The 13513-nt window shown below is 35.8% G+C and overlaps 1 protein-coding gene across 3 annotated transcripts in view; it reads right to left on the reverse strand.

The window, feature by feature from the left end:
• ITCH (itchy E3 ubiquitin protein ligase) overlaps window positions 1-13513 on the reverse strand; it is a 117008-nt gene that overhangs the window by 33409 nt on the left and 70086 nt on the right. For all 3 annotated transcript variants that reach the window (XM_075563753.1, XM_075563752.1, XM_075563754.1), the window contains 5 exons: window positions 11790-11947; window positions 9846-10035; window positions 8560-8655; window positions 6644-6818; window positions 2540-2609 (listed from right to left, as the gene is read on the reverse strand). In XM_075563753.1, the coding sequence (XP_075419868.1) occupies window positions 2540-2609; window positions 6644-6818; window positions 8560-8655; window positions 9846-10035; window positions 11790-11947 (689 nt within the window). The remainder of the gene's footprint in view (window positions 1-2539; window positions 2610-6643; window positions 6819-8559; window positions 8656-9845; window positions 10036-11789; window positions 11948-13513) is intronic.

Here is a 13513-nt window from a genome sequence, read left to right on the forward strand (position 1 = left end):
AATGGAAAGCTTTACAAATGAAAAAAAGTACTCAAAAAATTAAAGTTAGATTTCATTTTTAAAAAAAAACCAGTAAAAAGCTTCATGCTATTCTATTTTTATTTCACAGCAACTAAGTGAAAAATTAGCTTTAACCTTTGTGGGCTAACAAAGCCCTATTAGACTATAATGTTGAACCCATAGTATTCTATGTTTTCCATAGTGTACATGTGTTCAAAATTCTTCACTGTCAGCCTGGAAGGTGATAATGTCTAGTCTTTGCATATAAAAAATCCGAAAGGGTTGAGACTGTATTTGACTATACAGTCAACGATGCTGTCAATCTCAGAATGCAAACAAAGCTGGTAGTTATGGGACACTATTTTTTAGGTTACTCCTGAAAGGATGGCAGGAAATGGGGGGGATCTCTTTATCTGTTGAAGCATAAGTGTTGTCACAGGTTCTACAGAATCACAAAGCAGTGCTCAGAGGCTGAGCAAGATAATCATGAACTCACCCAGAAACAAGGCACTTTCAACTGAAGGAGTTAAAACCTAAAAATAATCAGACTATAAAAAAGCAGGGGAGGAGGCTGATAACCTGAAAAACCGAGGTTTCATCTTTAGAGGTAGCCTTGTAGCGGAGTTGTTACAGGCTAAAGCAAACATGAGAACAATGCCGATGATGGTGCTGATGATAAACACAGAAGTTAAGGACCAGCTATCAGAAAAGTGAAAGAGAGAGCCATAGTTTTTCCAATGGCCGTTCTCAAGAAGTAAAATGGCTGCTTCTGACAAAGGATAATCGGGTCACAGATTTTCCACAAAAGAGTACACAAAGTTGATTGTGGCGATGATTGCACAATGCTTGATTTGTCGAATTGTATGACATGTTACTTATAGTTCAATAAAACTTTAAAACTTAAAAATAAAGGACGAAATTAATGACTTTCAGATATATGGATGCTGTGCATCAATTTCACCTTCTGTAACATAACAATAAAAATTCTAAAAAGGATGGAAAACCATCCCTGTCTGGGAATGTAACCTGCCAGCTCAGGTTCAGCAAGTCTTATCCTGAACAACGTATCGCTTCTCTTCTTCTATGGTATTCACCAGAGTGTCAGGTTGTGGTAAAAGTAGAAATTCGCTGCTTTCAAATGCCCTTCCTTTGTTGCAAACCGGTAGCAATAAGAGTTTTAAGTGCAGCTTCTATATTTCTTTGGCTCACAAGAGTTTGGGTTTTTTAAATCATTTTACTGGGGGCTCATACAGCTCTTATCTTAATATATACATACATACACTGTGTCAAGCACATTTGTATATTTGTTGCCATCATCATTTTCAAAACATTTGAATAAATAACCTCAATGAAAGAGCATGAGGTCGCTAAGGAGGTGGGGGGGGGGGGGAGTTTCTCTAGTCAGTATCATATTTTACTCAGTTTCTTAAACTGTGGGTCATAACCCCAGATGGAGTCACATATTCTATGAGGGGTAAGTGCAATCAAAGGTTTCTGAATGTACAAAGACCAAAATTAATTTCAAAATCAAACATGTAATGAATCTGAGATGTTTCTGGCAGTACTTGCCCATGTTGCAAATTTCCTAGGTGAAAAGCGCTAGCCACTGGAGAAAATTTAGGAGCTCTGAATTTTCATCATTTTAACCTGCATTTATTCATGTGTATGGTTACACATTTATCCTAAGTAAAGATTCTCTTTTCCACCACCACAATATCAAAGCTGTTTCATCACAACTAAAGAAATCCCTTCAGCTGCCTTTGTATTTACACCTACCCAGCTCAGACAACCCCACGTCTTTTGGCAACCACTAGTCCGTTCATCATCTCGACACTTTTGTCATTTTGAGAATGTACTATAAATTGAATCATGCAGTATATAATCTTTAAGATCATCTTTTTTCACTAAGCTTAACGCTTTGCAGATCCAGGCAGGTGGTTTTGTGGGCTGACAATTCATTCACTTTTTTTATTGCTGAATCCTCAAAATAGTTTTAAACTCTAAAACAGTACAATAATTCTGAAGTTCCATAAAGTTTATTATAATAAAAGTTAGCTTAAAATGTTTGTCGAGATTTTTTGGCACTCTCGGCTTTTTTTTAATATCATTTTATTAGGGGCTCATACAACTTTTATCACAATCCATACACACATCAATTGTGTAAAGCACATTTGTACATTCATTGCCCTTATCATTCTCAAAACATTTGCTCTCCACTTTGGCATCAGCTCCTTTTGATAATTTATAAATTATTATTTTGTCATCTTTTGCCCTGTCCGACGTCTCCCTTCACCCACTTTTCTGTTGTCTGTCCCCCAGGGAGGAGGTCACATGTAGATCCTGGTAATCAGTTTCCAGCCCACCTTCTCCCTATGCACCCTCAGCTTATACTCTAACACTTCCTAGCTATTTACTCAAACAAAAGCAGAGTGAGTCACTCAACAAGACAGCGATTCAATTATGCAAAAAGGAGAATATCAGCCATAAAGATCTAATTTTCGAAATGACAAAGTCAATGAAAAATATTCACATGACTTACCCCAACCAGATGGCAGTGGGCCAAGGGGATCAAATTCTTTATTTTGTGAAGTAGCAAACAAATCTTGATTCTAAAAAGGACATAACAATAGTAAAACTTAAAATAGGTGATTCTGAGTCTCAATTAGCCTCTCTCAGCTGTGTAGAACATAGCATACTCATACGGAGTTCACATCCTAGAGAAGTGTTGCCCAGTCAATATACTTCCTTTTGGAGGGAAGGGTGTAACAAAGATCTTTATAAATTCAAAGAGTACACAAATAATGTATGATGAGAAAGTTCCTGCAAATCCTCACTCCCAAATGACCATTTTCATTTGTTAAAAAAATTATAAAATATATAGCTACTCCAAGAGTTGTAATTATGGGGCGGGGCAGAGTTTATCTAGGTAAGGTAAAAGAAAATCAAGAGTTAACTTTTTGAAAAAGAGAAGCAAAATTCATATGGACTGTGCAGAATGAATGCCTATGTTTATATGCACATTGTCACTGTATGCCATCAAACTGATTTCAAATCACAGTGACCTGGTAAGACACGAGTAAAACTGCCCCTTAGGGTGTCCTAAGCTGCTGCTTGCCAGGTGTTTTCTCAGCTAAGCCCTTACAACATTATGTAAGCAGAGCTCTTTACATTTACAGTAAACTGGGATACTATTGTGGTTGTTCAATAAGACCAGTAAAGCTCTTTCGACCTTAGAAGACAATTGACCAAATATTATATTCCAGCTGCTTTGAAAAAACTATACAAAATCACATGAAATTGGGCAATAAATTCCATAAAGTCATCATGGAGATTCAAATTATAAAAACTTAGCCATATTTACTTCATCTATACATGATTTCCCTGTTCTTTGCTAATTCAAAAATGAGCCATCGATTTACTCTTATATACGTAGGTACATCCAAAGTATTGCTACAAAGGTTCCAGTTCTCTCCCTCTCTCTCTCACACACACATACATATTTATTCCAAATAAAATATTTTTAAACATATCTCTGATCAGTATATGGTTATAGACAATTCTCTGGGTAATATATTTTTCTTAGTCTTCTTAGGGTGTTTTAAAAAACAAGATCCAATCAAGACAGTGACTTCTGTGGGGATCTTCTAGATCAGTTAAATTTAAGGGAAAGGTCATTTCTGAAAGGTTGTGGTAAATGGGGGAGCCCAAAGTGGACATTTTTATAGATTGGATTTAAAGACAAGATGATCACGGGGACTTATAATTAATAAGTTTTAAGAAAATGAAAACTGCACTCCTGATAATAAGCCCAAGAAAGCTGCACCAAGGAATTTTTTTCCTGGTTCATTATAGGGTAGCAAAATATCTGGTTCAATAGAGGGTAGCAAGGGCTCTAAGAGAAATTCACCCTACAGCCCTGATTCATGACCCTTCAAACTCCCTTTTGCTTTCTAAACGCAAACGTTTAAAATGGGCACCATTTTGAATCACTGGAAGATGCCCAAATTGTCACTTTGACGTGTTATACATCAGAGTGCAGAATTCCAATAACACCTCAAGAAGTGTACAGTCCTAGAAAAGGATATGTTAAGAAATAATAGTTTCACATTTTGTTGTTTTTGTTTATTAAAGGTTTCTATGATTTTGCAATGATACTTTTTATTTACCTTCCTATATTAGTATACGTGAAATTTATATACTTCTATATAATGCAAATTTATAATATATCATAAATTTATACACATCTTCACATTTTTATATGATAATCATACACTTAACAAATAATTGCTAATTTAATACCTAAGCCATAATGGTATTTCTAGTTATTTATTTAAATCAAAATCCAAACAAATTCCTCACATTATTATTTGGTTGGGTCTCCTAGTCTCAATTAAAAGGAGTACTATCTTTTGTTGTTGATGCTTCAATGATGCCCAACTTATTGCAGCAATCTGATGATTCGATTGTGGCTTTAAGGAACATAAAAGATACCTGAGCCATCCTACAACCACTACTATGTTCAAGCGCATTGCTGCAGCCTGTGTCAATCCATCTCACTGAGGGCCTCTTCTTTGACATTGAACCTCTTAACTTTATCAAACATGATGCTATTTTCCAAGGGCTGGTTCTTCTTGAAAATATGAGACTAAAAAAGTCTCACCATCTTCACTTCTAAGGAGCATTCTGGTTGTACTTCTTTCAAGGTAGATTTGCTTATTTTTCTGGTAGTTCATGGGATAGTAAATGTTCTCCACCAACACTATAATTTAAATGCACCAACAATAGCAGTAGAACTGTGATGAGTCTACTGCCCTATAACCAGAGTTGGGACAACATTGGGGGAGGGGGGTGGAGCACGCCCAAAAGAGAATTTCTTAAAAACATCCTCCTCTCTTCCAAGCAGCTGGTGCCAATGTTCAACTCATACCTTTGAATATTCTCGGGAGGGCTAAGAACCGACATTTCAGACAATGGCTCAGACTACTTTGGAGCGGGGAACAGCTAAACTTTAAGGAGAATTTCAAAGACTGACTATCAAATTTATTAAGCAAAACACAGTGGGTCCTTCAGAAATTTGTTGTTATATATTCAAAAAGAATGCTTTCAAAGATCAATTAATGTAAAGATAGAGGGACAAGACAATTACAATTTCAAGAGAAGGACAAGACTGGAACTAAAATTCTGAGCATTTAATATGTGACAAACGTTGGAAACATTATTTTATTTTACAGAATTCTCTAAATAAAAACTTCGAAGGCAACTATGTAAATCTAATTTATAGATAAAGTAAATGAGTTTTGATGAGCCTAAGTAATTTACTCAAAGTATAACAGAACAAGAAGCTGATAGGTTCAGCATTCGAACCCAGGTGTGTCTGACTCTACTCACATGACTTTCCCACTGGACACCCATGAGGAAACTAGGTTAAAGAAAGCAGGCAAACTAGGTATTCAAACCCAGAAGAAATCTAGCCAGACACACCAAAGGTAAATATAATTCCAAAAGAAAGGAAACGTAAAAGGAATAAAGGAGAAAATAAAGGGTAAAGTACACAAGAGACAAAAACTTAATTTTATTTCTCAAATCACGGGGAGGGGGGATGGACTGACACCTATCTAGAGAAGGTGACAGGAAAAACTATATTTTATAAAAGTATCTCAAAACAAAGTATCGCAGTCATAAACAAGTAGAATAGGAAAGGTGCCAATGAAAGTGAAATTGTGTACAACACTGAATGATAATTATTACAGTGAGGAGATCCAAGATGGAGGTAATACATAAAGAACACAGGAATATGAAAGGTCCTATTCTACTTCAGTAGATTCTTAACAGAGACAACACATATGAAGCAAAGGAATGACAATGGAGAGGGCTGTCTTTTCCTGAAGTCTAGAGAACTGGTTTTCTGTTTAGGGCCTATACTACTCAAATCCAGCTTGTATGGCACAGAAAATAAAATTTCTCAAAGAATATCTACTTTTTCTTAAAGATAAACTCTAATACTTTTTTACTTGAAATTAAAATTCCTAGCACCAAAAATTGCAAAAGAAAGCATTATTAGAATTTTATGCATTTACATTATTTCTACGAAAATATGTTAAATTTAAACAATTTGTTTCCAGAAGGGTAATTTTTAGACCAAAGATAATATTGTTTCTACTTTCTCATTTAGCAAAATCTTGTTTAAAAAATTAAAATGTACTCATTATCCCAGAGCAACAAATAATTAGGTAAACTTTATTTATTTAATGAATGTAAGAAGTGATTAGTCTCTCACCAATTCTGTACAACCACGTGAGTCAGGTGGCTCTTAGATCAAATCCTTCAACTATTCTGTGAAGTTAAGCAGGACTACATTTATTGTTTTCATTTTTCAAACAGCTTGGTTTTAATTTTACTATTCTTTTGTCCATGAATTTTAGTTGCCCTATTTTCTTGTTTTTGTTTATTTATTTTAACATTAACAAAGCAAAACAGGTTGGACTTCATGATATGACAGAGAGGAAAGTATCGCTCACACTGGCAGAAGATATCAGAAAGGTCCCCAAACAAAATCTTCCACAGTCACACCCAGCTGTAATCCTACCTGTACACAAGCGGAGGAAATGAACAATCCTAACTGTGCAATGCACAGGCTGCTCACCCCATAAATGAATCTCTGGTTAAACTGCTGCATTGCTCCTTGAAGTTGACTTCTCTGTAGCTGCCACTGTTCATAGTTGCGGACAGATTCTATTGTCGGCCTCTGCCATGTTGTTGTTCTTGTGAAATGGTCAACATAATAAATACGTCCCATGTTGTCAACCCGCCGTTCCCAACTAAATCAGGGGGAGAAGGAAAAAAAAATCAAATTAAAAAAATAGTGGTGAAACAGAAATGAATTAAACAAGACCTCATCCTAGCTCTGGTGTAAATTTGGCGAGATTTTAACATGAGACATTATCTTTTATTTACCTGAAGTTTTTCATTTTATATTTTTAAAATGGAGTGTAAGTAAACTTAAAGGGAATTTTTCTAAAAATTCTTTTTAAAAGATCATAAAGGGGAGGGAGGGGAAAAATGAGGAGCTGATGCTAGGGGCTCAAGTGGAGAGCCAATGTTTTGAGAATGATGAGGGCAATGAATGTACAAATGTGCTTTACACAATTGATGTATGTATGGATTGTGATGAGAGTTGTATGAGCTTCTAATAAAACGAAAATATATAAAAAATCATAAAATTAGTTAAATTCTCAAAATGAAGTAAGTATTCAGTCTCAATCAGTCATTAAGAAAAATGTTCTTATTTTCTAATGAAATTTTTAATGTTGCAAACATAATCTCACTCTCAACTCACTACCGTTCAGTCTATTCCGACTCATGATGACCCTAGTGAACAAGGCAGAACAGCCTCTGTGGGCTTCTAAGACTGTTAACTCTTTAAAGTAGGAAGAGTAGATGAGTAGAAAGCCTTATCTTTCTCCAGGGGAGGAGCTGGTGGTATACAACTAAGTTTGCAGTTAGTAACCCGCTAACCTGGTGACACTATGCCACCAGGGCTCCTTGCAGTCAGTCATAATGGGGACACAGATGATGTACCCAGCTTTTACAAACATCGAAAACATTTTTCCACAGAGATGCAACTTTAGTATTTATGATTTTACACTAGAGCACAACATTTAATTATGTAAATTCATTTCTAAAATAACTTGATGACTTCTACTTGATTGTGTCCAATATTCTGGGTATTAGGAAAAGTAAAATAATAAATACCTTTAAAACATCACTCCTTTCTTCTTTTATTTCATCAGAAGACATTTTCTGGGTTATTATTAAGCGTATATGCAAGATTATGGCATATATACATATATTTGATGGGGGCTTATCCCCCACTCCAACCACCAGAGCTATAAAGAGCCCTTGGGGAGCAGTGGCAGTACTCAGCTGATGGCGGCAGTCTGCTCCCTATTTAGATCACAGCCTTGGAAGCCCTATGACTCCATGCCACAGGGTGCTGTGAGTCAGAATGGACTTGATGGCAGTACTTGTTGTTTAAAAACAAAAATAAGGTTCGTTACTGTGTTCCTTCTGCATTTAATATATTTTCCTTTTGTATAAAACCAAGTACATTATTAATCAAATATCCTAACATCCCCAACTATTTTGCAATAACTTCACTATTTTATTTTAAGTTATCTGATACGGAAAGAATTTTTTCTTGCAGGCTTTAATTTTTATTCTGTTAAATAATTACTCTTTCCCTCGCCCCCCAATAATTACTCTTCAAGAAAATCTAATTCTAAAATTCTATGGTTCTGAGACAGGTAAAACACAGGAAGACTTTTAGGTAGTAAGACCTAAGAAATCTTCAGGTCAGAAATAAGTGAAAAGAAAAATGATTCATCATGGTCATTTATCTCTGGATCTCTCCTTTTTATAGTTTCTACCTACCACAAACTAAAGTGGATGGAGAAAGGGCTGATCAAAATACAGAGTAGGAATCTGGTGATGATTTAATTAAGATTTAATACATAGTGCTAAATAAACATTTCTTTTTCTCTTTAAAATTCAGGTACTTACCCAGGAGGTAGAGGTTCCGGCCGATCCCACGTTGTTCGTTTTTCAACATGATCTACATAGTAGACTCGCCCATGTTGGTCCATTCGCTGCTCCCAACTTAAGCACAAAAAATTTAAGGCTGGTATGGTATATGTGTGAATAGCCTGGTTAATCCTATCTTTGTCTTTTTATTATTAAACAGCTACATTATAGAACTGAGGCAAATAAACATGTCAGTATACAATGAATTTCATCAAGAGAATTTAGTAGGAAAATATCATCTTCTGAGGGTGATATTTAATAGTTAAAATGTCTTCTCCAAATGTTATCTGTTCTAGGAAATGACTATTTCTAAACAGACTTGCAGTTGTCCACTTAAGAGACCAATGCCACTCTCAATCTGACCAGTTCAGGATTTGAATACAAAAGAAATTTTAACTTAATGTAATAAAATTTGAAGAAAGGCTGAGCTAACTGAAGGGCAATGGTCTGTGTGCATTTTACAGAGAAAATTAAAACAATATGACTCTATCAAATGTTTCTCTGGCATAGTCCAAAAGGGAAAATTAGAGGACTGACCAACAGGAATACTGTAATCTCCTTTATAGTCAATCATTGAGCTTGACAGTAGCAATCACTTCTAAGAACATTCATTTCCTCTTTCTTAGCCCCATGTACAAATAACATTCTAATTTGACATCCTAAAATGGAAAGGTTTTAACTGCCAATGTAAATAGTATAATCTGGTTAGCAATTAAAATTCTCATCATGAGTTTATTAATTTACCTGCAATCAATTATTTCTCATTAGTACTCTAGGCTCCATTTTCGCTAAAAAATGTTAGAATGTATACACATATATTAATTATACTTAAGAGCTTCATTAATTTAAAAATTAAATTGAAATCATGAATACTATTTTTCTCAATTACCCAATTTATAAATAACTTTGCTCTAACAACTTTATGATGAAAACTTAATTTTTTAAAAAACACCCCCCATCCCCAAAGAAAAGGTAAACTGAATTAAGTCATTATTTTGTTACTTAGCCTGGTCTATGATTCACTGTCTTTCAAAGAAAAACAGACCCCATAAAAGGACCACCCTGCCTAGAAAGCAGACCAACAAGAAATGTCACATGTGATGTGCATGCTTTATTCAGTTTGAGTTCAGACTCCCCCAAATGTTAGTGTATTAAAATCAGTTATTTACAGAATGGAATTAATATTCTTTTCCATACTAATAAGACATGCAGAGATTAAAAAGAGGTGTGTGCCTAGGGGTATAAGCTTAAATAAAATTACTTACCCAGGTGGTAGGGGAGCTTGAGCAACAGTATTTAAGGGCCTAGGGCCTGCACCTCCAGATATAGTGAAAGGAATTATTAATCCAGATGAAGCTCCTTCAGATGTATTTACATTTGTATTTGTTGGTGGCAAAGAGCCTGTGCTAGAACCATCACTTTCTGATGTGGCAGATGGAGAATCATTGACAGATGCTATAAAAGTTCAGGAAAAAATAGGGAAGATTCTTATTTTCTCATATTTTAATTCAGGAGAGAATTCTAACCTAAACACAAAGGTAAATGAAAGAAAATCCAAGCTGACAATAGACAAGGGAAAACAGTTTTTAGTAGCTTTCTTAAAATCAATTTTCCAATGAAATCCTATTCGCTACCATCGAGTCAATGCTGACTCATAGTGACCGGGATTGTAACTGTTTACAGAAATAGAAAATCTAGTCTTTTTCCTGAGGAGCTGCTGGTGATTTTGAACTGCCAACCATGCAGATTGCAGTCTAGCCCGTAAGCAGTACACCACCAGGGTCCCCATGAAATCCTACAGACCCCAGAAATTAATCTTTGGTATTGGTTATATTCTGGGAAATATGACACTTTACAAATATTTATCAGATAAATATTACATCTTTAAAAATATTCACTGACAAAGCAATTTCTGAAGGAAGACAAAGAGGTATATAGTCTTAAAGACAGAATTTCAATGAAAAAAACAAACAAAATATAACTACCACAACCTACAAAGCAAGGCAAAAAGAAATTTCACGTGTTGAGCATTCTTTGTTCAGTATTACTAACAAGCCCTAAAAAAGAGGAAAGTGTATAATTAAACACAAAGCCATTTTATTAAAATAGTTTTTGGACAAACACAAATACTGTTGCTCTTCTAACGGTATTTAATTACTTTGCATTCTCTGCCCACATCTAGGTAAGGGAAATAATGAAAGATTAAAGATTTGACTAATCAGAAAAAATAGGTAATTCTGCTCTTTCTCCCTGGTGATCAGACCAGGACACTGCCTATGTTAGGTACTCTGTTTCAACCATGTGCTGTGCTACCTGTGGGCCATGTAGTGCTCTGCTCTACCTGGCCGAAGCAACCCATGGCCCATGGTGGACCCTGTTGCTGTGCTATTCTGCTCTCCACCATGACACCGCCCCATCTGTGTCTCCTGTGGGCTGATGCCCACTTTGCATTGCTACACCATGAGACCTGCTTCGCCACCGGTGTTACTGGCCACTACTACACCTTGCCACCTTAGCTCCTCAGTTTCCTACTGTCTGCTTCCTTGACCTTGAGCCAGTGGTCACATGAGTTAAAGACCTTCAGTAAATTAACTGTCCCACAAAAGTGAGCTGGACTGAGTTCCCTGTACTACTATGCGGATTAATTTGCTGTTGTATGCCTTTTCGCTATATAAATCCTCTCTACTGATATATATTTATATATGATAAATATATACATAAATTCTCTCTATATAGATAATTCTACTTATAGACATACTTTTAATACATATAATGGGTAGTTTGTTGTACAGATTTTGCTTCAAAACATATTATTTAATATTGTTGGATTATTTGCCATTTACTAATGGTCCTTTAAAAGTTTAAGGGTAATAAGTGAATATCCTTAATGATGTGACATGCTCCTGTCAGTTAAAAATCCTTCTGGAAAGTTGCAATCCTACCTGACTATCCTTAAGATGCATGTAACTTATGTTCTCCATTTCTCAATGGAAAAGTCTAATTTCACATCTAACAAGAAAAACTTTGGAAAAAGGTATTTCTTGGCTCCCTATAAGATTATTTTTGGTTAAGTTTTTAAATGTAAAATTGTAACTAGAACACTGCCTAAAAGGGTCTCTTGACAGTTACTCGAGGACCCAAGCCCCAACTAGGAATACGATTTATGAGTATGGTGAGCTACATTCCTAAGGCATGGCTGGAATACATACCTGGTCTACGTGGGGTAGGTGGAGGTGGTCGTGAAGGTCTTGGAGGCCTAGAGGGTTTAAAACCACCATTTGAGAGTGAAGGAGAATTATTCCCATTGACTCTCCTATTTTCACCAGACCCTGTATCCTCAGAGTCATCTGATCCATTTGCGCTCTCTCTGAGTAAAGGAGGGAGGGAGGTGAAGGAAGGGAAAAAGAAAACTTTGAATTTAACAAAAGACCAACAAGAAAAGCAAGACCTACATGTTTCATGAGCTTAAGAAAAGCTTCCTAAATTTCAGACTAACCCTCAGGTAGTCAATATATATAATCCTTAGAAGCTCATTCACGAAAGAGAATGAGTGTTGCCCAAGGGTATAGTAGTAACACTTGGGAAGATTCTAAACTATTAGATTTACTGGTTTGGATTTTTGGATTTCAAATCATCCAAAGTATTAGCAGAAACAAAACTGAGTTTTCAAAATATCGATGTCACTATCACTAGGCTATTACAAACACGATAATGCCACCATGTTTATTTCCTTAACTCCCTGTGCCATGCCCACTTTTTTTTTCCTGTCAGAGAAAAATATCATAGCTAAAGGCTCTTGATAGCTAAGGAGTGAGAAGTGACAGATGACTCTGGCAGCCTAAGCACATCAATAATAATAAAATGTATACTGGCATTAACAATAGCAATAAAATTAAGTTTTATAGAACAAAGATTTTACTAAGCCCTGTACAACTATATAGAGCCAGTTTCCACCCACTCCCCAGCCAAAAAAAAATTCTGGGTCATTTTTAATACTGGTAGCCCACAAACTCCTAAAATGCGATCACTTCAGAGACTGAAGCAATATGGCACACTATTCAACATCTTAATTGAGCTGCCCATACCATTTGAAAATCAACTGTTTCCTCCATCTAATTCCCTTGTTCCTACAGGGCACATATAAAACTCTTTCCAGCTACCCTCAACTAATACACATTAGTCCCAATATATCGATAACTCCAGCACTCTTTCCAGACAGATTATGATGCATACAATTATTCTTCCCTCATGCAGCACAGTGACTTACGACCTGTGTTGCTAACTACACAATCAAAATCATCAGTCACTCTGGGGAAAAGATGAGGCATTCTACTTCCATAAAGATTTAGTCTCAGAAACCCAAAGGGGCAGTTTTATAGGGTCTAGGGTCACTATGTGTCAGAATTCACTCAATTCCACTGAGTATTTACAACCCCTCTTTATCAAAAAATTTTCTATACCTATAATCATCTGGTTTGTTTTCCATTTCTGAAATCATCCCTCTTCACCTAGTCAAGGTTAATTTGTCTATTTGTGTCCTCGATCGCAGTGTATGAGAGATTCAAAAGTGTGCTGAAATACTGACTAGAAGATAACGATCTGCTCCAGTAAAGACATATGCTTTTGGAAAGCCATGGGCAGTAGGGGTGGAGCAGTTCTACTCTGTCCTGCAAAAAAACCCCAAAAGCACCCCAACCAAACAAAAAAGTGGTATGTAACACAACCTAATAATGAGTATACATAATTCTATCACATTTTCACTTATTATCACAAAGTATAGGCTGAACATACAAAATAGAGGAGTTAACTGCCCAAAGCAAAGTGAAATATTAAAACACTTCAAGGGAGAAATGTCAGGAATTCAAGACATTTTCTATGATAATACTAAAGAGGCACACTATCTTTCAGGCGACAGAAGTATTTGTGCGATTTT

Source organism: Tenrec ecaudatus, chromosome 12, assembly GCF_050624435.1.
Source record: "Tenrec ecaudatus isolate mTenEca1 chromosome 12, mTenEca1.hap1, whole genome shotgun sequence".
Taxonomy (NCBI): Eukaryota; Metazoa; Chordata; class Mammalia; order Afrosoricida; family Tenrecidae; genus Tenrec; species Tenrec ecaudatus.